Source organism: Gekko japonicus, unplaced genomic scaffold (genome assembly GCF_001447785.1).
Source record: "Gekko japonicus isolate JY-2015 unplaced genomic scaffold, Gekko_japonicus_V1.1 scaffold677, whole genome shotgun sequence".
NCBI lineage: Eukaryota > Metazoa > Chordata > Lepidosauria > Squamata > Gekkonidae > Gekko > Gekko japonicus.
Window position 1 is genome coordinate 469,967 of NW_015159730.1, and position 25,973 is coordinate 495,939.

A 25,973-nucleotide genomic window follows, 5' to 3' on the forward strand; every position below is an offset into this window, starting at 1 on the left:
TCTTGTGATCTTCCCAGATGTACCCTGTTTAGCAATATCATGCTCAACTATTTTCAGCAAAGATCAAGATGGGTAGCCCTGTTAGTCTGTCTGTAGCGGTAGAAAAGAGCAAGAGTCCAGCAGCACCTTAAAGACTAACAAAATTTGTGGCAGGGGGTGAGCTTCCGTGAGTCTCTGCTCCTTCAGCAAAGCAATTTTCGAGTCCTTATGAGAAGTACATTTTGCGGTCATTCTTCACCTGAGGAACTCCCTTCTCTGGATGCTTTGGCTCCCCTCCCCAAAACACTGAAAGCCTTTCTAGCTTGCAGTAAGGGGAGGAAGGGGCAAATTCATTTGAGTCATGGCACTTCTGCATCCAATTCAAACTGAAAAGCTGGGTACTTTAACCCATCAGCTTCCGGCAAAAGCTTCCTGTGCTCCCTTGTCACCTATCATTCATGTAGCCTCTCCCCCTGAAATCTTGTATGTCTCTTTCTTTCCCTCATTTCAGACTCTGAAGATGGAAGAAGAGGTCCAGCACCTATATGCCTGATGCTGTGACGCCAAGTATCCTGTAAGAGGGCATCCTGAAGCTTCAACCACTGATCAAGGCAACCATGTTGAAGCCAAGTGGACTTAAAATCCCTGGGCGGGCTGGGAAGCACTCCAGCCCCGTGGGACGACCCAGCGGGACAGCGACCACTGCAGCCACCACAGCCACCACTGCCACGAAAGAAGGTAAGCAACCGGGATGGTTGTGGTCTTCCTACAAGGCCTCGGGACTAGAGGAGTTTCTCGACAAGCCAAGCCTGGGCAATGCCAGTCGTTTAAAAAGACAGATGAATTCAGTGCAAAGGTTAGGGTTGCTGACCCCCTGATGGGGGCTGGGGTTCCTCCAGTTTTGGGTCCCCCAATCTGCGGCCAGCCAACTGGCCGGCAGGGGAGCCCAACTCCTGAAAAGTCGCACTATCAGGGCTATTTTTGGGTAGGAATGTACAGGAACGGCGTTCCGGCTGGCTTCAGAGTTGGCCACGCCCACTACAGCCAACACCTCTCTGTGTGTGGCTACAGAGGGAAGGCCTGGAGAGCGACTTCCCCAGTGACTCCGAGGTGGGTGGGCCAGGGGGGCCCTGGAAGGATCAGGGAGGCATTTAAATGCCTCCCCGTGCCTTCCCCTGCCTGTCCAAGGGGCGCCCGGGCAAGTCTTTAAACTGCCTTCCCTTCCCTTCCCTTGAAGGGGGGGCTTGCCCAGGCTCCCCGCAGCCGTGGGGCACCCAAGGAAGCCAAGGGAAGGCGGTTTAAACTGCCTCTCCTCCAAGGGCCGGCTTGCCTGGGCAAGCCAAGGGAAGGCATGGGGGTGTGGCCTAATATGCTAATAAGTTTCTGCTGGGCTTTTTCTACCAAAAAAGCCCTGCCCGCTATGATGACTTCACCTGGAGGTGATGTCATCACACCTGGCATGTCACGCGGAGGACACTCTAGTGGTTGGCTAAAAACTCGTGCCCAGCATGATGATATCACTTCTGGGTGATGCCATTATGGTGTGCACGTGCTCGAAGACCCCAGACCAAGCCAGGAACCCCCCACCGGCAGATGGGTAAGACCTGACAACCCTATGCAAAGGTGAGTTGGGCTTAATTGTATGCAGTTGGTTTAATACGGGGTCCCCAACTTTTTTGAACTTTGGAATTCTGGTAACAGAGTGGTGAGAGACAGCCACAAAATGGCGACTGCAGCTTACCTTTGGTCACACAGTGAAAATCCTTGAGCTGTGGCGGCAGCTGCTGCCAGAGCAATGTTTTTAAACATCTGCACAGCCAATCAAATCTCCAGTGGCCAACCAGAAGCCCTGCTGGGCAAAATCCCTTCCTGACTCTGCCCACTTTCTAAAAATACTTGGCGGGTACCAGGAAAGGTGTTGGCGGGGCCACTACAGTTGGGACCCAAAGGTGGCTTAGAACATTGCTTTCCACTCTGATTCAATAAGATAGCCTACTCAGCCAGATACTGCCCTTGTAATCAAAAATGTGTTGAGTCAGTCACTCATGTTCTCTATTGTCACCTGTATACAGATTTACGTTATGTGCATGTACATTCTGTTCTAGTTAGGATGAGGGACTGTTCTGATGCATTTAAGGTGTATAGACTTTTAAACGATTTCTCATCTAATGTCACCGAGAAGGTGGCTAAGTTTCTTTACTCTGCTATAAAGGTACGCCAAGGGATCTCACAGAAAATAATCTTATATTTACACTGATGTATATGTATATTGCAGTTTTAATTTACCTGTTAAACTGTATTTACTTGTATCAGTTTTTTTCCTATGCCAATAAAGGCAACTTCACTTCACTTCACTAGCTTTCTACTCCTCCATTTTCTCACAACCAGAACCCTATTCAGCTTCTTCTTTCTTGGAGAGTATTTTTCCGTTTGTGTGTGTGCGTCCCTGGAAGTCCGGGTGACCTCTGGTGACTCCTACTGGGCATGGAGGACATTCAGAGAAGTGGCTTGATCGCCTGCCACTGGCCTCCCAGCCCTGGTATTCTCTGGAGGTCTCCCATCGAAGTACTTCCCGTGGTTAGCCCTGCTTAGTTTCCGAGATCTGACGAGACTGGGCTTGCCTGGGCTATCCAGGTCAGGGCTCTTGTTTACTTTTTGAATGACTGTTCCGTGACATCACAGCAGTTTGTGTAACGGCCGGAGAGGATGGTGGCTTGTATATGGTAGAATACAGGGCTTTTTTTGGGCAGGAACGCACAGGAACGGAGTTCCGGCTGGCTCCCGAGTTGGCCACACCCAGCAGGGACTCATTAGCATAACAGGCCACACCCAGCAGTAGAAACACATTAGGATTGGCTACATTAGGGGTGTGTGGCCTAACATGCAAAGGAGTTCCTGCTACAAAAAAAGCCCTGGGTTTTGACAACAAACAAGGTCAACAGAATAAGAAGCAAAAAGTGGGTGTGGCTGGATGACCACACTTCTGGTGACATGAGGGTGTGGCCTAATATGCTAATGAGTGGTGCAATCAGGGGTGTGGCCTAATATGCTAATGAGTTTCTGCTGTACTTTTTCTACAAAAAAAGCCCTGGTAGAATCTGTTTAAAATATCCATCAATCTGTAGCAATATTGATCACAATTACTGTTGTATTTCGGAGATTTTCTTGTTGTCGTTCAGTCGCACAGTCGAGTTCGACTCTTCGCGACCCCATGGACCAGATCCCACCAGGCCTTCCTGTCTTCCGCCGTCCTCTGATTTTCTTAGTGGAGGCAAATTTGTTTCCCTGCCATCCATTCGTTTTGGAACAGGTCTTTGACTAGAAAGGATTTGAAGTTTTTGTGCATTGAAGCCATTTCTGTAGAAAATGGCGAAGCTTTTAGGAAAGACGTTGTTAACTTTGGAGCTGAGTGCAGGTGGCGTGACTTGTTCTGCTGCTTCCATGCCCAAGTAAAAGTGTTATGGGGAATGGAAGCAAAGGAGATTTGCTTGGCACTTTCTGGTGCAGGTGGATTGTAATGGATCGAATTGTAATTGCCACCTTGTGGGTTGTGTTACTGGGGTTTATTGGCTTTAATCATGAATGTACTGTGATGTTTTAACTGTTTGACTCAGTTGTAACCTGCCCTGAGCGCGCTTGCTAGGAAAGGCGGGATAGAAATACGATCAAACAAACATTAATTAAAAAAAAGAGAATTGCAGATGTGGATCTAACCTGTTTGCAGCTCTCGAGGTCATTTGAGGGCATTGAAGAGCAAAGGCAATTTCGCATGCACGCACGCATGCGTCGAGGCCCAGATCGAATCCAGGGAGCACATTGCGGCCACGATGAGTCACAGAGTGATTCTGCATTGGCTTTTCCCTCTGTTGTTTTAGCAAACCCACGTTGGAACAGACATTCCCCTCTGCACTGCACGCTGCTTTCACTTTCTTTGGTCATCGGTAGCCAGGAATTTCTTTATTATTATTATTTTCAGTTTTCCAACTATCCATAATTCGTGCTGTATGCTGAAAGCATTTCTAACTCACAAGAGAATTTTCCAGCGATTAAACCAACCGTACACCTTAATTCATACACCGTTACACTTTTTTGTGATATCACCGATCCACGTATATACATTTGCCCAAGTTTTATCAAATGCTTCTTCCCCCTTTCCCTGCAGCAATATTGTTAACTTATCCATTTTGGCTATATCTAGCAATTTCTGTACAAATTCTTCCCTTAATGGAGTTTCTTCTGAGCACTGGCTAATACAGTAAAATTAACTTACATGCTCCAGGTGGGCCAAGGATGCCCAGAGGCACTGGGGGACTCGCCATGCCAGGGATGCCTGGCTGGTGTGTGTGTGTGTGGGTGCCAGCAACAGGGAGGGCTTACTTTGCATGTCCTACCTGGCAGCACCTGCTGCGCCCAGCAGCAGTACCACCACCAGCAGCCATGGGAGGAGGGTGAGGGGTCTTTGGAGGAGCGTCTGCTGCTCCGTCACTGCTTCCCACGCGTGGGGGGGCCTAAGGAAGGGACAAAGGGCAGCTCCTGGGACAAAGGGCAGCGACGGAGGTGCCTGTCTCGCTGTGAATGGTGCGACCGGAGCGCTGCTTTCTCCTCCGGGGTCCCTCCCCTTGCCGCCCAGCCCAGCCCGCCCCTCCTCAAGCTGATCGGACAGCCCAGGGCAGAGCTGGAGGTGGGTGGGGGCCAGGAAAAAGGGCACCAATGATCACCTGTGCAGAGAGCCAAGCACGACAACAGGACCTCTGAGCATAAGGAAACCCCCCCCCCGTCACCATGGTCCAGGAAGCGTAGGGGGAGTTCACAGTGGCCACTGCATCCAGGCTGGACTGCAACGAAGTAGTGGGGCCCTGGCAGGAAGTCGGGGGCCAGGCCCCGAAGTGCCCCCATAGAAGAAGAAGAGCGGCTTACAAACTCCTTTCTTTCCCCCTCCCGACAACAGACACCCTGCGAGGTAGGCGGGGCAGAGAGAGCTCTGGCAGAAACGGCTCTTTTTCAAGAACAGCTGTGCCAGAACTATGGCTTGCCCAAGGTCATCCAGCAGCAGGTGCAAGTGGAGGAGTGGGGGAATCAAACCCGGTTCTCCCTGATTAACTACTACACCAAACTGGCTCAGTTCTCCTGGAGGAAATGGCTGCTTCGGAGGATGTTCTCTGTGACTTTATACCCTGCTGAGCTCCCACTCCTCTCTAAGCCCCACCGTCCCAGGGTTGACCCCCCAAATCTCCAGGTAGTTCCCAAGCAGTAGTTGGCAACCTTGCTTGTGGGCCACTTTTTATGTGGGGGAGCCCTCAGAAACATCTCTGCCCCATCTCATACAGTCCATAATTTCCTCTGCAACATCACGATTTCTCACTAGAGCTGCCTCGCAGCACAGCCCCCGTTTGCCTTGACACAAACATGTCAATTTCACACCCAGGGCTGCGGGGCTGCATTTGACTCGGGGCTTCGCCCGATTACTTCCACAGTTTCATGATCCTCAAAAACCAGGATCACGAAACTGCGGAGGAAATCGGGCCCCCCCCCCCGAGCTTCGGGTGTGAAATTGACATGTTTGTGTCGAGGCAAACGGCGCTGTGCTGCGCTAGTGGAAGTTTGGAAACCTCAGCGCTTTCATCCGTGATTCAAATCCCATCTCTCTTTTTTAAATCCAGCTCTTTGAGAGCTTCTTTATAGTGCAAATGTGACTCCAAATGGCATTTCCTTGTTGTGTTTCAAGTCGGGTTCAAACGTTCCCCTGATAAAGTGCATTGGAAGCTATTTGTCTCCTTAGAAGCCCGGTCTCTCTCTCTCTGTCTCTCTTTCTCTCTCTCTCTATCCCATAGAATCACTCAGAACACTTTTCATCTTCTTCGTGGTCTCTGTGCATCACACCCTTGGGAATATACTGCGCCTGCGCTGACCTTCTCGGTACCGGTAGCTAGCAAAAAGGGATTTTCGCGCCTCTCCCAGGTCACGCGCCGGCCCCACTGCCACATGCCAAAGGAGGGGCACGCAGATCCCGCCAGTTCTTTTCTGATCGCCGCGCTGGTAGGACGCCTTCTGCTTCGGTCTGTTAAGTACCTAACTTTCTGCTAAACTTGCGTTTAGTTAGTTTTCCTTTTCTTTATTTTGTTTTTTGTAGTTAGCATTTTTCTTCGGTGTGTTTGTTCCTTGTCTTTAACGTTTTCCCCTCCGCTGGCCTATGGCCCCGCGGTGGGGTTGTTTCAAACGGTGTAAGACTTGCGGCCTTAAAATATCTCCCACCGACGGGCATTCACTTTGCCTCGTCTGTTTAGGGGAGTCGCACTGTGTTTCTAAGTGCGGACATTGCCAGAAATTCTCGAACCAGACGAGAAAAAACAGGGCAGCTCGTCTGCACTTGGCTTTGATGGAGAAGGCGCTATCTCCACAGTCGTCTTCGCCGTTGGACACGTCCGGGCACGCCTCGATGTCCACCCTGGCTGCGGACACTTGTCCTCCCGTTTCGGGAACATCGACGTCGACGGTCGCAATCGATGCTTCGGCACCGAAACGATCGACGCCGATAAAAGACCACCCCGTACCTTCCAAGATCCGGAAGCAGGGCAAAGACTCACAGCAGTCGAAGAAACCTAAAACGGACAAGTCGAAAGTCCATAAGGTTTCAGCTAGTCAAGGTCGAGATCTCACGCAAGAACCTCATCACCTGATTGGTTCAGATCTCGACATCGACCTTACTCAGCAGACAAATCAGTCGCAATCTGATATGTCGAGTCGTCAATCCTCTCATGCTTCCCCGGAACGTGGAGTCGATGATCGACACCGACCGGCATCCCCTACTTTAACCTGGGATGAGAGACAGTGGCATTACTTGTATGGAAGCCGATACCCATACCCATGGGCTTTTCCTCCACCACCTCCACCTGACTGGGATCGTCAATCGGTGTCATCCCGCATCTCGCAGTTTCGGGATCGATCCTCGGCATCGAAGCAGTCCATGCCGATACATCCACCAGACCCGGCTGCACCCCCGGTCAACATGCCGACAACGCATCAACCGGAATTACCCGGATCATCCCCGGAACCATCCAATGTATCCTCCGATTCAGACGACTCCTCTGAACATATAGAGGACGTGAACATACAATCCACCCCACAGGATGTGGAAGCGGATCTGCCTATTTCTCCATCAGAGGATGTTAAGTCATATGGAGACTTTGTTCAACGTATGGCGTTGGACCTGTCTATGACTCCTACTCTCGTTGCCAGTTTCGTGGATGACAATGTTTTTGACATTATGCATTCCAACACTTCGCCTTCTGTGGCTCTTCCAATGACAAAAGTCCTCTTACAAACTACTAAGGACTTTTGGACCCATCCGGCCTCCATTACTGTATCCAATAAACGTCTGGATCACATGTACAAGATCCAAGAATCTGGGGCTGAGTTTCTATACACGCATCCTAAACCCAATTCTTTGGTCGTATCGTCGTCCACGAAAGGAAAATCGAGTCACTCAACGCCATCAGATAAGGAAGGAAAGAAGTTGGACTCGGTGGGCAGAAAATTTTACACTGTCGGTGCAATGGGCATTAAAACGGCAAATTATGCAGCCTGCATGGGCCGCTATCAGTTCAATTTGTGGAAACGCTTAAACGACTTCCTTCCACATGTACCAAAGGAATGTCAGCCTCAGATTAAGAGGCTTCAAAATGAAGGGATGGTACTGGCTAGACATCAAATTAGTGCTGCCAAGCATTCCTTGGAATCTGCTAGCAAGACTCTAGCAACTTCCGTAGCCCTACGCAGACATGCCTGGCTCCGTTCCTCCTCATTGCCATATGATACCAGATCGTCGGTGGAGGACCTTCCTTTTGAAGGCTCTGGACTGTTTAGTTCCACCACTGATACGGTATTACAGGAAATGGATAAGAGTATCAAGACGTCTAAAAGTCTGGGAATCTCTCCCCCAACTAAATACCCTAAGACCAAGCAATGGCCTAGACAATCTTGGTCTTCTAGACAACCGTACAACAAATCGCCTACGGATCAATGGCAAAGACCTCCCTCTTCTCAGTCAAGGTCTTTTCCCCCTAAGAATAAAGGACAATCATCGGGTGCCTATAAGTCGAAGTTTCCCAAGAATCCCAAACAGGGGCTTTGACTTCAGCCTTACTGCTCATACTCGCCTCGCTCCCTTTCTTCACGCATGGCTGGACATTTCTACAGACAAATGGGTTCACTCTATAATAAGAGATGGCTATCTCATAGAGTTTTCTCAAATCCCCACAATTTCCCATTTCGTCGGAACTCCAACGTCACCTGTCCTGATGCAAGAAGTACGATCTCTGTCACTGAAAAACGCTATAGAGATAGTCCCGGCGGCAGATCGTTGCCACGGGATTTATTCCAGATATTTCACGGTCCCCAAGAAGGACGGAGGACTTCGTCCAATTATGGATCTAAGATTTCTCAATCGATTCATTGTTTACAAAAAGTTTCGTATGACCACTTTGCAAAGTATTTTACCACTCCTGCCTCCAGGGACATGGATGGTCACTTTAGATCTCAAAGACGCTTATTTTCACGTCTCCATCCATCCTCGTCACAGAAAATTCCTCAGATTCACGGTCGGAGAGGACCATTATCAATTCAAAGCCCTCCCCTTCGGGCTCTCTACCGCCCCCAGGGTTTTCACGAAGGTAATGGTGGTTGTCGTCGCCCACCTTCGTCTTCAGGGCATTCAGATTTTTCCGTACATAGACGACTGGTTAATGGTGGCAGATTCAAAGGACTGTCTCCTTCAGCACATCACCATTACACTGTCGACCCTATCCTCCCTTGGAATTCTAGTCAATTTGCAGAAATCCATGCTGCAACCTGCAACTCGCGTGCAGTTCATAGGAGCTGTCATAGATTCCCTGGCCACTCGGGCCTACCTTCCTCGCCAACGGGCAGATACCATTCGTCTGGAAATTCGACGTTTGTTCCGATCCAATGTGACATCAGCAGTCCACGTTCAGCGGATCCTGGGTCTCATGGCAGCCACCACCTCTGTGATCGAGTGTGCACGCCTTCGCATGCGTCCGTTGCAGCTTTGGTTTCTAAAGAAATTTCGCCCCTCCTTTCACCCCCCAAGTCTTCGACTAGTCGTGCCTCCTCAGGTCCTTACCTCCCTGCAGTGGTGGCTCGTGGACACCAATTTGCTGGCGGGTGCACCGTTCCAACCGATTGTTCCCGTGATGTCGATCACCACAGACGCCTCCCTGTGGGGTTGGGGTGCTCATACGGACGACACTTGTGTGGGTGCTCCATGGCAGCCCCTTTGGAAACGTCATCACATCAACTATCTGGAACTGCTGGCCGTAAAATTTGCCCTCAGATCCTTGCACAAACAGGTTGCAGGGAAAGCTGTGTTAATATTTACGGACAATACAACTGCAATGGCTTATATCAATCGCCAGGGCGGGACAGTGTCCAGATCCCTTTGCAGGCTAGCTATGGACATATGGGAAGAGTGCCTTCATCGGAATATCACTCTCCAAGCTGCCCATCTGCCAGGAACTTTGAACCAGCAAGCAGATTTCCTGAGCAGAGGAGGAGCATCGGACCACGATTGGGAGCTGAATTCAAAGTATCTCCTCCCTCTTTTTCAACGTCTGGGACATCCCCACATCGATGTTTTTGCAACTCGATTCAACAAGAAGTGTCCCATGTTTTGTTCCAGAGCGGGGTTGGACCCTCTGTCACTGGGGGACGGCCTGTTGATATCGTGGGCTCACAACTTTCTGTACCTATTTCCTCCGATTCCGCTGCTTCACAGGGTGTTGGTGAAAATACAACACGACAAGCCCCATTGTCTTCTAGTAGCCCCCTGGTGGCCTCGGCAAGTTTGGTTCCCGACACTGTTGAGGTTAGCCAAGGGATCCTTTGTACACCTGCCGCAGGAGTTGGATCTCCTCCAGGCTCAGGAGGGCCAGGTCCTTCACTACGATCCTCTGAGTCTCAAGCTGACTCTGTGGGAAATACGCTTTCAGTGATGGACGCTCGTATCAATGATGTCTTGTTGAACTGTCGTAAACTGTCTACTCGGACTTCCTACACAAGGAAGTGGAATCTATTCCTGCAGTATTTGAATTCCTCAAATCTACCTCCTCCGCCAGTGGATTTGAGGTCTATTTTTGCATTTATTTTGTCCAGAATGGACTTGGGTCTCAGTTTTTCGTCGGTTAAAGTGTATTTAGCTGCGGTGTCAGCTTTTCATCCATCTGTTGATGGGTTTTCAGTTTTCTCGCATCCTCAGACAAAACAGTTTTGTAAAGGCCTTATTCGCCTGTACCCTCCCCGTCGTCCTCCAACCCCGGCCTGGGATTTGGCTTTAGTTTTGCGTTTTTTGATGGGAAAACCTTTCGAGCCATTGGCCACTTGCTCTCTAAAATTGCTGTCACTCAAGACTGCGTTTTTGGTGGCCATTACCTCTGCTCGTCGGGTCAGCGAATTGTCTGCTCTGAGGTGTGATCCACCATACTTAAGTTTTTCCCCACATGGGGTTTCATTGTCTTTGGACATCTCCTTTTTACCGAAAGTTGTTTCGGAATTTCATTTACGTTCAGATGTAGTTCTGCCATCATTTTTCCCGTCTCCTGCTAATGAAGAGGAACGGAAATTGCATTCTCTGGATGTTAAGAGAGCGTTGTTGTTCTATTTGGGCAGGACTAAGTCTTTTCGCCAGTCTCCAGCTTTGTTTGTTGCTCACAGTATGCCCTCCCAAGGGAAGAAGATCTCTTCCCAGAGGCTGTCGAGATGGATTGTGGAGGTGATCAAGCTATGCTACGCTTTGGCTAAGAAACCTCTTCCAGGTCAGCTTCGCGCCCATTCTACGAGGGCGGTAGCAACTTCCACAGCTTTCCTGCGAGGTATGCCGTTGGAGGACATCTGCAACGCTGCGACTTGGGCTACTCCGCTCACCTTCGTGAAGCATTATGCCCTTGATGTCCGGTCTTCTCGTCGTGTGGCGTTGGGTCGGTCTATATTGCAGACGGCGCAGATGTAGGGCCTCGGCCCCTCCTCCAGGTAAGAGTTATTGCTTGCTATTCTCCCAAGGGTGTGATGCACAGAGACCACGAAGAAGATAGACAGGTTGCTTACCTGTAACTGGTGATCTTCGAGTGGTCATCTGTGCATTCACACCACCCGCCCTCCTTCCCCTCTGCTCTCGGCCCTTCATCTTGTTTCTTTGAAGGCTGTTGGGCGGCGGTCAGAAGGAACTGGCGGGATCTGCGTGCCCCTCCTTGGTCATGCGCAGTGGGGCCGGCGCGTGACCTGGGAGAGGCGCGAAAATCCCTTTTTGCTAGCTACCGGTACCGAGAAGGTCAGCGCAGGCGCAGTATATGCCCAAGGGTGTGAATGCACAGATGACCACTCGAAGATCACCAGTTACAGGTAAGCAACCTGTCTTTTTTTGGCCTTCTTCCGTGATTCTCACCCCTTCAGTATATCGCACTGTGGTGGTCTGAGAATTCCTGCCTTGTGAATAGTTGTCTGGATTGTCCGGATGGCGACTTGGATCATCAATAACTTGGTGCTCTAAATACACAACAGGGAATGTGTGTGTGTGTGAGTGAGTGAGTGAGTGCGTGAGGGGGGTATTACTGGGCAAGACAAGAACTATTTTCCTCCGTCTTCCCCAGCGAGAGCAGGAAACCAGCATGCAAACTGATTACCTTGCTAGCACACCACAGTGGTATAGTGGCTAGGAGTGGCGGACCCTAATCTGGGAGAACCGGGTTTGATTCCCCTCTCCTCCACCTGCAGCTGCAGGCGTGACCTAGGGTCAGTTACAAGTGCTTTCAGAGCTGTTCTCTCGGGAGCAGTCCTCGAAAGAGCTCTCTCAGCCCCGCCTGCCTCACAGGGTGTCTGTTGTGGGGAGGGGGAAGGGAAAAGAGATTGTAAACTGCTCTGAGACTCCTTCAGGTTGTGAAGGGCGGGATATAAATCCAATCTCTTCTTCTTCTTCTTCTCTACTATACACCTTCCAAAGCAGCCATTTTCTCCAGACGAACTGATATCTGTCGCGTGGAGATCAGCTGTACTCCCAGGAAATCTCCAGCCACCCCCTGGAGATTGGTAAGCCTAGCCCCCAACCCAGTTGTCCCGCTATGGCCCCTTTAACTGTACATGGACAGTTGCTGGCAGGAGCTGATATCTCCGTTCCTTTTCCTTTGACCCAGATATGGCCCCCGGTGGGCACAGCAGAGCCATAAAGCCCCTTATAAGGCTAGGAGGTGTGTTCAGGCTATGTGCCCGGTCATAAAAATAGGGGGGCCCGGGGGGGGTACAACCCGTGTTGCTAATTTTGTCTGTGAAAAGTTGGCGGGCATGGCGTTACATGTGCTTCGTTAGAGGAAAGCCTATTCTATGGGTCAGGGTTTTGGTTCTGTTTCTTGGGTGAAGACTCGTACACATCCAGAGAAGTAAGTGAAATCTCAGGTTCGCTCCCTGGCATCTCTTCATCTGGGGTTGGCAGCCCTGTCCTGGGAATTTCCTGGAGATTTGGGGGCAGCATTTGGGGAGGGCATTTAGTAAGGATATGATGCCCCAAATCCCACCCTTGGAAGCTGCTGTTTATCTCCAGGGGAACTGATCTCTTCCGTCTGAAGAACAGATCTCCCAGGCCTGACTGGAGATTGGGAACCCGGGTTATCTTGGGAGGTTTTTGAAAAATCCCTGGGCATATGTTTTCTATAGAAGGATCCCCTTTGAGTTATTTTTTAAAAATGCAGTGAGCCAGAAAACTTTCCTTAGGATCCTGGCATATTTTAAACTAGCAACAAGCCCTCTTTTTAAAACTCACCCGTCCCTTTCAAAAGGGCAACGGATGACTTGGTACAATAAAAACTGTTGATCTCCAGGGCCTGAAACACATCTTGCACAATTGGCTCTTTTATTGGTTTTTAACGTACAGTAGCTCTTTTTACAGTCTCTGGCCAGATTTTTGAGAAACGACAGCTTCTTCCTATTAGCTGCTCCTGCTTGCTGCGGACGGATGGCTGCCCGCCAGTGAGAGATTCGGCTCCCGGATGCCTTGCCCACGTCCCCAGCTCTTCAGCAAATCCAGCCACTTTTGCAGGCTCTTCTTTAGAAAGAAAATGCTCTTTCTGCAATATCAACACCCAGAGAACTTGTAGAAGCGATGCTAAAGTAATGTATTCAGCTAGCGGTTTTATTTTTAAGCCAAGGATGAGCAATACATGGCTCTTAATGCCTAGGCTTAAGGGGAAAAAAAAAGTGTACTGTTTTTGTTTAAATGGGTCTTACGATGTTTGGTAGCCATCTTGAACTTCTTAAGAGCTTATATTTAGGCCCACACAAAATAAAAAATAAACCAGGGACCACATTAAACCTTCCTTCCTTCCTTCCTTCCTTCCTTCCTTCCTTCCTTCCTTCCTTCCTTCCTTCCTTCCTTCCTTCATTCCTTCCTCCTTCCTTCCTTCCTTCCCAGTAGGGACCGGTCTCAGGGCAGTGTACAGCATAATCAAAAAGCATAGCATAAAACAAGATCAGGCTAAAACAGTAGAACATCATAACCAGTCTGATAAATCCAGTAATCTAATTAGCTACAGATGGCACAAAACCTTCCTTCCTTCCTTCCTTCCTTCCTTCCTTCCCAGTAGGGACCGGTCTCAGGGCAGTGTACAGCATAATCAAAAAGCATAGCATAAAACAAGATCAGGCTAAAACAGTAGAACATCATAACCAGTCTGATAAATCCAGTAATCTAATTAGCTACAGATGGCACAAAAATCCTAACAGTGCCGCTGTATCATTGCTTGCTTGTGATGGGTATGAATATTTTATTTTATTTATGTACTTCATTTATACGTTGCTTTTCTCCCTACCTCACAGGGGTGTCTGTTGTGGGGAGGGGAAGGGAAAGGAGTTTGTAAGTCGCTCTGAGACTCCCTTGGGTAGTGGAGGGCAGGATAGAAATCCAATCTCTTCTTCTTCTTCCCTAATAGGTGTCCAAAATGGCTTCCATTGTCCTCTCTTCCATTTTATCCTCACATTACAGAACAGAATATTTATTAGGCCTTTTATCTTCACAAGAACCCTGTGAGGTAGGTTGGGCATAGGGTTACCAGCTTCCAGGTGTGGCCTGGAGATAGGGTTGCCAACCCCCCCAGTTTGCCAGGGGTCCCCCATTTTGGGGGGTGGGGTTTACCCACCGCCGGCCAAATGGCTGGCGGGGGAAGCCCCACCCCCAACACCCACAGCCACCCATCTCTCTCTCTTTAAGTGTGTGGAACCTGTGTTTCCTCCCAAGCCTGATCTCCGCAAGCTTGCAGGGAAATGCCAGCTTCGTGCTCTTAAAAGGGAAACGCGGCTGCTCTTAAAGGGGAAACGCCGGCTCCTGCATTTAAAAGGAAACCGCTGGCTCCTTTAAGTGCAGGGAACTGCTGTTTCTGGAGATCTGGTGCACGGGCAGGTGGGGGCGGGGCGGCAGACGTCCCCAACGTGATGTCATCATGTCGGGGATGCCCCACCCCGTGCCTGTAAGAGCTGAAGAAGCATCAGGATCTGCACCTACTGTAAGTACGGAGGAGGATACACAGCAATCTGAGCCAACTACAGGACGGTTTGCACCTGGGATTGATCAGCAGTAAGCAGCTCACCACCTGCATCTCCCCCACCTGTAACGTCAGGATCTGGCTAGCCAACGAAAAGAAGCACATTCAAGAGGGCGGAGATCCTTGAGCCCTGAGTTTTAACAGCAGCCAGGACCTCGCACAAAGGTGCTAATGGGTTAATGAGCCAGAGCATTATTTAGTAGGGCCTCTGGCCATCAGCCCTTTGTGCTGGCAACCTTGTTCGTAGAACCAGAAGCTCTGCACCTTGATTCCTGTTTGACTCTGTGGCTTTTTGGACTTGGCTTGTGTTTTTGGACTTCTGCTCTGGCTCCTGACCCCCAGCTTTGAATCTGACTACACTCTCGGCTTTGCTCTCTGGCCTCTGGCCTCTGGTAACGTTTGACTATGGCTTTGTCTGGTGTTTTGGGACTTGTTTAATGCTCTGCTGACTGCTCTCCCGGCTGACCCTCGGACTTGTCTTGTGACCCACCCTCCCAGCCTGACTCCCTGGCTCTACCGTGACACTTGGCAACCCAACCTGGAGATCTCCCAGAATTACAACTGGTCTCCAGACAACAGAGATCAGTTCCCATGGCTGCTTTGGAGGGTGGACCCTTCTGAGGTCCCTCCCCTTTCCAAACCTTGTCCTTCCTAGGCTCCACCCCCAATTCACCAAGAATTTCCCACCCTGGAGCTGGCAACCCTAGTGAGAGCCTGTGACAGGGTGGTCAGTCCCCATCCTAGTAGGGCTGTCAGTTCTGGTTGCGAAATCCCTTGAAATTTGGGGGGTAGAGGGTGGGGTTTGGAGAGGAGAGGGACCTTAGCAGGGTATAATGCGACAAAGTCCACCCTCCAAACCAGTAATTTCCTCCAGGGGAACGGATCTTGGTCATCTGGAGACCCACGGTAATAACGAGATATCTCCAGGTGCTGCCTGGAGGTTGGCAACCCTACATCTTGGGCCACTGCTCATTGAAGTAATGTAGTAAAGTTTCCGGCAAATCCTAGAATGTCACCCTGACATGGGCTCAGAGGCAGTGGTAAAAACCTTGCACCTTTTTGCTGGAATGTCTAGAGCAGGAGTGTCAAACATGTGGCCCGGGGGCCAGATCAGCCCCCCCCCCCCCGGGAGGGCTTCCATCAGGCCCACAGTGGAACTGGCTGTCTTCTGCTTCTGCTTCCAGTTCTGCTGCTGCTGCTGCGTGTCATCATAGGTTTGCAGCTTACAGATACACAGCTGGACAGCATACTCAAGAGTGCAACAGCACAGACATTTTGATGCAGTAATTCAGAGCAAGAGGTGTCAGTTATCAGACACTGTTAAATAAATTTTTTTTTTGCAAGACTGCTAATGTTTTAAGTAAAAATAACCCTTTGTGTTTGTGTCCTTTATGAAGTTTATATCTCTGCTACCTGGCATTCCATTTTATGACACACATGGCCTGGCCCGACAAGGTCTCATTTATGTCAGATCCGGCCCTCATAACAAATGAGTTTGACACCCCAGGTCTAGAGTCTTGGCCAGACTTGAATCCTGTCCTCTGAGAAGTTTACATAGTTTCCACCCTTGCAGGCAGCGATGGATTTGATGGATGTAAAAACTGGACAGATTTTTATGCCGTTGTCTGTAACAAGATCCAGCCCATTCAAAGAGCGGGATTACTACCTCCAGCCCAGTTCAGACTGTGATTAGAGACTGTGAACGCCAAGCGGGAGGGAATCTATTATTCCGGTTCACCCTAGCTAACCTAAAGAGGGCAGATAGTGCCTCATTGTTTAGGCACTCAACTGCACCAGAAGGCAGCTCCCCCAAAGAGCGCTAATGGATGGGAATGTCTCTCCCCGGCCTTGAAAACCTGTATTTTGCTCTTCATGGTGAGCAGCGAGGATTTACGGCTGATAGATTTCCCCTGCCTCGATCTCCACCTCCTTCTATTATACTTGCTTCCCCGCTATCACATTAATGTGGATTTTACCTCCGGTTATCCTAGGCACACGATTTCCCTGAAGCTGTGCGAGATTTGCCGTCATAGACTTGGCCCAACGTCCACACGGGTGGTTCTGATATATGTGTTTGGATCTTGTACCGTTTATCCCAAATATTAGCTCTTGACCACGTCTGCGCCCGACTTCAGAGTTTTTAATGCAAAAAGATAGAGGGGGAGAGAGTGCTTTATACTTCAGGCGAACAATGGAAGTTATTCTGATTCCTGGTTTTGCCGCTCTTTTCTCCTGTCTTTGTTTTCTTTGTTGTTCATTTTTTGGTGTGGGGAAGAATGATTAGTGAACAGGTGGAGAGGCTTGAAATCATGACTAATAGAGAGGCTTTCAATGTATTCTGCTTTATCTCCCACCCATGATTTTGAATATGCCCGGGTTTTTTTTCAGGTAGTGGCTTAAAATGTGTTGGTGTTGTAGAAGGAGCAAACCACATTTTCCCATTGGATAAACATATGGAGCAGAAGTCCATTAGTGGCTATTAGCCACAAGGTATAGATGGAAGACTATTTTGGGGGGCAGTGATGCTCTGTATTCTTGGTGCCTGGGGGGCAACAGTGGGAGGGTTTCTGGAGTTCTGGCCCCACTGCTGGACCTCCTGATGGCACCTGGGTTTTGGCCACTGTGTGACACAGAATGTTGGACTTGATGAGCTTGATCCAATGTGGCTTCTCTTATGTTATTATTCCTGGGATGTCTGTTGATATTTAGGGGCCTTTGGGCATCAGTTGGCTTTGAGCCCTTCCATTCAAGTTCCTTTCACCAGTTTGGTGTAGTGGTTAAGTGCGTGGACTCTAATCTGGGAGAACCAGGCTTGATTCCCCACTTGCACCTGCTGAATGACCTTGGGCAAACCCAGGGGTCATTTCATAGAAAAAGAGCTAGGGGAACTCATTAGCATAACTCATTAGCATATGCCACACCCCCTGACATCAGGGGCCCGGCGGTGGACCTGCAAGGCCAGCGGGAGTGCGAGGAAGCCCCGCCAAGGCCCTCCCTGGCCCCAGGCAGGCAGGGGTGGGGAGAGGCAGGGAGGAAGCAACTTCTGGCACAGCTGTCCTTGAAAAAGAGCCGTTTCTGTCAGAGCTCTCTCAGCCCCACCTACCTCACAGGGTGTCTGTTGTGGGGAGGGAAAGGGAAAGGAGTTTGTAAGCCCCTCTGAGACTCCTTTGGGTAGTGAAGCACAGGGTATAAATCCAATTTCCTCCTCCTCCTCTCCTGTGCATTGCTGGAGGAAGCAAAGTGTAGTGATTAATGTGTTGGACTTGGATCTGGGATTTCCCCCAATCGCTATTGTGAAAACCATACAGAGAGTGGGAACATTCCTAGAGCATCGTGGGAAAATCACTTCTGGGTTCCTAGCTGGAAGTGGAGTTGCGCTAGGGTTGCCAACCTCCAGGTTAGTGGCAGGAGATCTTGTGTGATTACAACCGATCTATAAGTGACAGAGAACAGTTCCCCTGGAGAAAATGGCCACTTGGGAAGATGGGCTCTGTGGCATTCTACCCCGTTGAAGTCCCTCCCCTCCCAAAGCCCCGCCCTCCTCAAGGCTCCACCCCCCAGTATCTCCAGGGGTTTCCCAACCCAGGGGTGGCAACCCTAAGTTGCGCAGAGCTGTTTTCTTATTTTATTTATTTATTTATTTATTTATTTATTCTTTAGATTTGTATCCCGCCCTCCCCGAAGGCTCAGGGCGGCTAACAAGGGCATAAATGCCTAATAAAACAATAAAAACAGTATAAAAATACAATACAATATACAACATAATACAATCAATCAGGGGTCGTTTTGTAGAAAAAGAGCTAGGGGAACTCATTAGCATAACTCATTAGCATATGCCACACCCCCTGACATCACCGGAAGTGTGTCATAAGGCCACACCCCCTGACATCACCGGAAGTGTGTCATAAGGCCACACACCCCGCCCCCAACGGTCCCGGCCGCCGCCGGCCTTGCAGCTCCACTGCCGAACCCTATGAGGGGCCCGGCGGTGGACCTGCAAGGCCGGTGGGAGTGCAAGGAAGCCTCGCGAAGGCCCTCCCTGGCCCCAGGCAGGCAGGCAGGGGTGGGGAGAGGCAGGGAGGAAGCAACTTACCCTCCCTCTTCTCCTGCCTCCTCCTGGCTGAATGAGGGCCGGAAGCGGGGCGGCCGGAAGCAGGGGGCGGGTCTTCGTCATGTGCCCCGCCCCCCGTACTTCATCCGGGGGAACTGCGATCCCCCGCAATCCCGCCCGAAATGACCTCTGCAATCAATAAAATATCGGTGCTCCACTACTCGTTCCAATTCATAAATCAAGATGGTATTCTGCAGCTGTATATCAATCCAACGACCAGATATATGTCCCTGCAGCCCTATTATCTGCCAGGCATGTCTCACACCCCCGATGGTACCCGCACCAGTGGTGGTAAGCAATGTTCCCTCTAAGCTATGGAGCCCTGTGAGCAAAAATGCTACTTTGTGAGCTATTGGCATTAAAGTTGTGAGCAGGAGATTTGGCTGCTGCATAAATTAGTTTGCTCTGGAGCCCTCCTTCCCGAGCCGAGACAAAAATGTGTGAGCCAGAGGCTAAAAAACTGTGAGCTAGCTCACACTAACTCAGCTTAGAGGGAACACTGGTGGTAAGGGTGCGGTGATGGAAAAAGCGTTGGTGGAATAATGGTTGTAGGCCTCTCTGCTCCTAGTCTGACACTGTGATCCCTTTTATCACCTTGGATCCTAGAGGTATTCAAGCCCTCCCTCACCTTGAGAAAGGCATCGTCTGTCATAGAGACAGGCCCATTGTGAATAGTCCGTAAGAGATCTGCTTTTTCCTGCCTATGAACTCATTTAAACAGGTTCACTGGTGAGGCAGGAATACCCTTCCGAGAAACTGTGTGCTCGTATGCCATCTTGTTGAACCCGTCCTGCTACCTGTGGAAAGGCAGCTTAGCTTTCCCCTGTGGGTGTCTGAGGGAAGTCTGATATTTGTTCTGTTTTCCCACGGAGTCGTCGGTTTTCTCGATGTACCGGAATACCATGGCAACAGGGTAGCTCCACTGCATTTCTGCTCCTCCTGACAGCTGGCATACTTGGCACGGACTTTTTTCACAGGCATAACAGGATTAAGCACTGGATTCTGCAGCTGATGAGAGAGGCGGGGCTAACAGCAGCGCTGGGCTCAGGCCGCCTTGCTCTGCCTTGGTTATCTTGGTGCTGTCAGACTAGACGGGCCACTGGTCTGAACTAGCAGGACTCCCCTTCTTCGTTGTGTTATCTTTTCTTGCTGGCCGCTGCCCGAAGGCAGGATTTTGGCCCCGGGCTGCCAGTCGCAACACAGGAGTTTGAAAAGGTCAGTGGTGCTTCGAGTCCCCTTCCTGACACTCATGTGGACAGCTGGTGTCAGAACATGTGGCACCAACTGGAATGCAGCACCTTTTTGCTATTCGTCTTCAGGCATAGCTGTCGGGTTGTTTTTTTTTAAAAACCAGAAAATTCTTTTTGGGTCTGCTCTGAGTTAGAAATGGAATCTGTCGGGCCTGTTTAAATTTCAGTACGGATCGGGAGAAAACGATACGGCAGAGCATGAGCGATACAGAGCCAAGTTCCTCAGGGAGCATGTGCTTTTGGCTGCTTCTGTGAAATATCAGAGCTGCCTCTGTGACTCTACGCAGTGGCTACCAAATCAAAGGCACTTGCAGTTGGGTGTGGCTGTCACATCTCGGCTTTCATGTGAGCAGCTAAATGGACCCTCCATGTTTAGAGGCAGTATACCTCTCATTTCCAGGTTTGGGAGAGGAGGCAAAGGCAGGGGATGGGGGATTTCCATTGACTTCCAGAGGCCACTGCTAGGGATGAAAGGATGGGTGCTTTGTCCGACCTAGAGGGATAGTTGTTACATTCTTGCGAGAAACAGACCCTCAAAGCCCGTGCGAGGAGGGTGGGGTAGAAATCACATAAATAAATAAATAAAGGTAATATATCGCTTGAGTACCAGTTGCTGGAGACAAACTACAGGTGTGAGGGGCAGTTGCATTTATGCTCTGTGCTTATGGGCTTTCTGAAAAAGAGAGATGGGAACAAACAGTCCTTTAAGTATCCTAGAACAGGGGTGTCGAACTCATTTGTTATGGGGGCCGGATTTGACATAAATGAGGCCTTGTTGGGCCAGGCCATGTGTGTCATAAAATGTAATGCCAGGTAGCGGAGATATAAACTTTATAAAGGACACAAATACAAAGGTGGGGTTTTTTTACTTAAAAAAAGTAAACTGAGAGCCAGTTTGGTGTAGTGGTTAAGTGTGCGGACTCTAATCTGGGAGAACCGGGTTTTTTACTTAAAAAAAGTAAACTGAGAGCCAGTTTGGTGTAGTGGTTAAGTGTGCGGACTCTAATCTGGGAGAACCGGGTTTGATTCCCCACTCCTCCACTTGCACCTGCTGATGTGACCTTGGGTCAGTCACAAGCTCTGGCACAGCTGTCCTTGAAAAAGGGCAGTTTGTGTCAGAGCTCTCTCAGCCCCACCCACCTCACAGGGTGTCTGTTGTGGGGAGGGGAAGGGAAAGGAGTTTGTAAGTTGCTCTGAGACACCTTCAGGTTGTGAAGGGCAGGGTATAAATCCAATCTCTTCTTCTTCTTCTTCTAAAATAAAAACATGCTTAAAACATTAGCACTCTTGCAATATTTTATTTAACAGTGTCTGATAACTGGCACCTCTTGCTCTGAATTATTGCATCAAAATGTCTGTGCTGTTGCAGTCTTGAGTAGGCTGTTCAGGTGTGTATCTGTAAGCTGCAAACCTACTATGACGCAGCAGCAGCAGAACTGGATGGAGAAGCAGAAGACAGCCAGTTCCACTGCAGGCCTGATAGAAGCCCTGCGGGGGCCTCATCCAGCCCCCGGGCCGCTTGTTTGACACCCCTGACCTAGAAGGAGGAGGAGGAGGAGATGATGATTTGTACCCCGCTCTTCACTACCTGAAGGAGTCTCAGAGCGGCTTACAATCTCTTCCCTTCCTCTCCCCACAACAGACACCCTGTGAGGTAGGTGGGGCTGAGAGAGCTCTGCCTTCATGTGGAGAAGTGGGGAATCAGACCTGGTTCTCCAGATTAGAGTCTGCCAATCTTAACCAAACTGGCTCTCTGGCCATTTAGCGTCAGAAAGGTGGGAACCTGCAGTTTGAATGGTGACTGGAAGTGACTCTGCACTCAGGAATATTCTTTTAGCAATCCACTGGGACAGGAATGACTGCTGCTGCTGCTGCTTCCGCTGCTGCCACTTTTTTAGGGAAAAAAGAGGCAACAAGCCCCCTTTTTTGAGGGGGAAAAAGGGTAAATGAGCCAACACTGTGTTCCCCACCCTTTCTATTATATGCACACTGGAGGGTTTCTGGTCTTTGAATGGGAAGTTCTGGACTATCTTGCAAAAAGATTAGCGCATGTGTTTATTGGTTGTCTGAATGTTCCGTCATAACAAACAGCATGGCTAAATTTAACTGCTTTTGAGCATTCATTGGTTCTTGGGGTCAGTCCACAGTTCCTAGTATACCAAGTAACAGTTTTGCTGATATCTTTGAAACTGGTCAGTGCCTGACATTCCCAAAATGTTATGAGTTGTTGTTGCATAAAGATTTGTGCCTTACAAGCATAAGCACTGTACACTGATCTTAGGAATCTGCGGGGGGGGGGATCAGTTCTGTTTCAAAAGCTGTGTTTTCCTTATTACATTTGTTTTTTGGTCTCAGCAAGAAAGCTTTGATATTATTTTCACATCTCCTTCTCTCTCCAGAGTCTCCCATTTAAGCCTCTTTTGTTGCAAGATGTGTTCGACTAATGATTGGAAAGTGTTAATGTCAGTTTCCTGACAATTTCTTCTGACCTCACTCACTTCTCTTACCATACTGCTGAGCAAAGAAATCAAATTTGTTTCTTCGTTGTTATTTCCTTTCATTTTTGTGGTTCTTGTTTATTCCAAGAAGCAAAACAATTTTTTTTTAAATTAATGCACCTGTATAGTGCTGAAAGAGTCTTAAGAACAATTATACCTTCTATAACATACATGTGTACATATCCACATACCTTGATTTCTTTTGTCACACTTCTTTTTCTACTCAAAGAGGTTGTACAGGTTTTTTTTAAACAAAAGCCAGTTTTACTGATACAAAAGTGGGATCAAGTATGCGCCACAAGCAGCTGAAATCCCCCTTTTCAGCTTTCTAAAAGACACAATGGTTTGTCTCCCAGTAGATGACCCACCCATTTGATGCAGAATGTTCGGTTTACCAATAATTTGAACCAGGGCTATTTTGGGGCAGGAACGCACAGGAACGGAGTTCCAGCTGGCTCCCAAGTTGGCCACGTCCAACAGGAACTCATTAGCATAATAGGCCACACCCAACAGCAGGAACTCATTAGGATTGGATACATTAGGGGTGTGTGGCCTAGCATGCAAAGGAGTTCCTGCCACAAAAAAGCCCTGGGTTTTGACAACAAACAAGGTAAACAGAATAAGAAGCAAAAGGTGGGTGTGGCTGGATAACCACACTTCTGGTAACATGGGGGTGCGGCCTAATGTGCTAATGAGCTGTGCTGTCAGGGGTGTGGTCCAATATGCTAATGAGTTCCTGCTGTTGGGTGTGGCCTATTATGCTAATGAGTTCCTGCTGGGCTTTTTCTACAAAAAGAGCCCTGATTTGAACAATACATTCATAGGATTTTTGAAGGCCTGGATCTTAATCTTTTTTTGGAGGCCTTAATCTTAAACTTTTCATCTTTGATTTTGCAGGTTCGCCACTACACAAACAGGGTTCTACCTCTTCAGTTGCTGCTGAGAAGCCCCCGGGGTCAAAGGTCACCGAGGTGGGCGATGACTTCCTGGGAGACTTCGTGGTGGGCGAACGTGTCTGGGTGAACGGAGTGAAGCCAGGCGTGATCCAGTATTTGGGAGAGACCCAGTTTGCCCCTGGACAATGGGCAGGGGTAGTTCTGGATGACCCGGTTGGGAAGAATGACGGTTCTGTGGGGGGGGTGCGCTACTTTGAGTGCCAGCCACTGCAGGGGATTTTCACGCGGCCTTCCAAGCTGACCCGCCAGCCCACGACGGAGGGCTCAGGGAGCGACGCTCACTCAGTTGAGTCCCTGACTGCTCAGAACTTGTCTCTCCACTCGGGGACCTCCACGCCGCCTCTCTCCACCCGCGTCATCCCGTTGAGGGAGAGTGTCCTCAACAGCACCATGAAGACAGGGAACGAATCCGGATCAAACCTGTCGGACAGCGGGTCGGTGAAAAAAGGGGACAAAGACTTCCGGCTTGGAGACCGTGTCCTGGTGAGTTCCTTACAAAAGAAATCTTACCACTAGCCACTCTTGAAGTAATAATATCATGAGCAGTGTTCCCTCTAAGCTGAGTTAGTGTGAGCTAGCTCACAGTTTTTTAGCCTCCGGCTCACACATTTTGGTCTTAGCTCAGGAAGGAGGGCTCCAGAGCAAACTAATTTATGCAGTAGCCAAGTCACTCGCTCACAACCTTAATGCCAGTAGCTCACAAAGTAGAATTTTTGCTCACAAGACCCCACAGCTTAGAGGGAGCATTGATCATGAGGTGTTGTCAATGATTTTTTTTTAAAAAAAACAAGAATTTAAGAAGTAGGAAAGTTATGCCTCAATGGGGTTGAGTGGGGGGAGGAAGAATGCGTGACCAGTGTTCCCTCTAAGCTGAGTTAGTGTGAGCTAGCTCATACTTTTTTAGCCTCTGGCTCACACATTTTGGTCTTAGCTCAGGAAGGAGGGCTCCAGAGCAAACTAATTTATGCAGTAGCCAAGTCACTCGCTCACAACCTTAATGCCAGTAGCTCACAAAGTAGAATTTTTGCTCACAAGACCCCACAGCTTAGAGGGAGCATTGATCATGAGGTGTTGTCAATGATTTTTTTTTTAAAAAAACAAGAATTTAAGAAGTAGGAAAGTTATGCCTCAATGGGGTTGAGTGGGGGGAGGAAGAATGCGTGACCAGTGTTCCCTCTAAGCTGAGTTAGTGTGAGCTAGCTCATACTTTTTTAGCCTCTGGCTCACACATTTTTGTCTTAGCTCAGGAAGGAGGGCTCCAGAGCAAACTAATTTATGCAGTAGCCAAGTCACTCGCTCACAACCTTAATGCCAGTAGCTCACAAAGTAGAATTTTTGCTCACAAGACCCCACAGCTTAGAGGGAGCATTGATCATGAGGTGTTGTCAATGATTTTTTTTTAAAAAAAACAAGAATTTAAGAAGTAGGAAAGTTATGCCTCAATGGGGTTGAGTGGGGGGAGGAAGAATGCGTGACCAGTGTTCCCTCTAAGCTGAGTTAGTGTGAGCTAGCTCATACTTTTTTAGCCTCTGGCTCACACATTTTGGTCTTAGCTCAGGAAGGAGGGCTCCAGAGCAAACTAATTTATGCAGTAGCCAAGTCACTCGCTCACAACCTTAATGCCAGTAGCTCACAAAGTAGAATTTTTGCTCACAAGACCCCACAGCTTAGAGGGAGCATTGATCATGAGGTGTTGTCAATGATTTTTTTTTTTAAAAAACAAGAATTTAAGAAGTAGGAAAGTTATGCCTCAATGGGGTTGAGTGGGGGGAGGAAGAATGCGTGACCAGTGTTCCCTCTAAGCTGAGTTAGTGTGAGCTAGCTCACAGGTTTTTAGCCTTCGGCTCACACATTTTTGTCTTCGCTCAGGAAGGATGGCTCCAGAGCAAACTAATTTATGCAGCAGCCAAATCGCTCACTCAGGTCTTTAATGCAAGTAGCTCACAAAGTAGAATTTTTGCTCACAAGACTCCACAGCTTAGAGGGAACATTTATCGTGACCATTACTTTGTTTCATATGAACATATGGCGTCGCTTGGGTCAAGTCAGACCAGTGGGCTTTATGTTGCTGCTCTCTAGGGTCTCAGGTAAAGGAAGCTCCTTTCCAATAATTGCCATGGTCCTTTAATGAGCAAGTCCATGGATTGAACCCTGAGACTTTCTTAATGGAAGAAGCCAGTGAGTCAAAGCCCCTCATTTGGCAGAACTTGGAACTGAAAACAGGGGTCGTTTCAAGTAGGTCGTTGTGCTGGTCTGTAGTCTGGGTCCGGTTCATGATGGATTTCGGTTCGTAATTCGCTTTGTGTCCTATCTGTAGTCCTTATAGTGAAAGGAGCATATTAGTATCTCCACCTTCCATCTGTCGAGGCTGACGGCCACCTCCCTCTTGAAGGCTTGGGCCAGACAGAAAGAAGGTTTCAGACAACCCTGGAGACTTTGTGTCCCAGCTGACAGAAACAATCCTACCCCTGGTGGCTTGCAAATTCGATACCACCTGGCAAAGACATTCGGTGCAACTGTAATAACATTTCAGCTGTTGTGTCCCCTGAACAGGGACAAAGTCCTGCCAGTGTTCCGACCAACTG

The 25,973-nt window shown here is 49.1% G+C and overlaps 1 protein-coding gene across 1 annotated transcript in view; it reads left to right on the top strand.

Annotated features, from left to right (window-relative positions):
• The first annotated feature begins 497 nt into the window (after positions 1-497).
• The window catches only part of CLIP2 (CAP-Gly domain containing linker protein 2), a 98,505-nt gene continuing 73,029 nt past the window's right edge, over positions 498-25,973 (top strand). The window contains exons 1-2 of the mRNA XM_015428371.1: positions 498-717; positions 23,330-23,871. Of these exons, the coding sequence (XP_015283857.1) occupies positions 597-717; positions 23,330-23,871 (663 nt within the window). The 5' untranslated portion in view covers positions 498-596. The remainder of the gene's footprint in view (positions 718-23,329; positions 23,872-25,973) is intronic.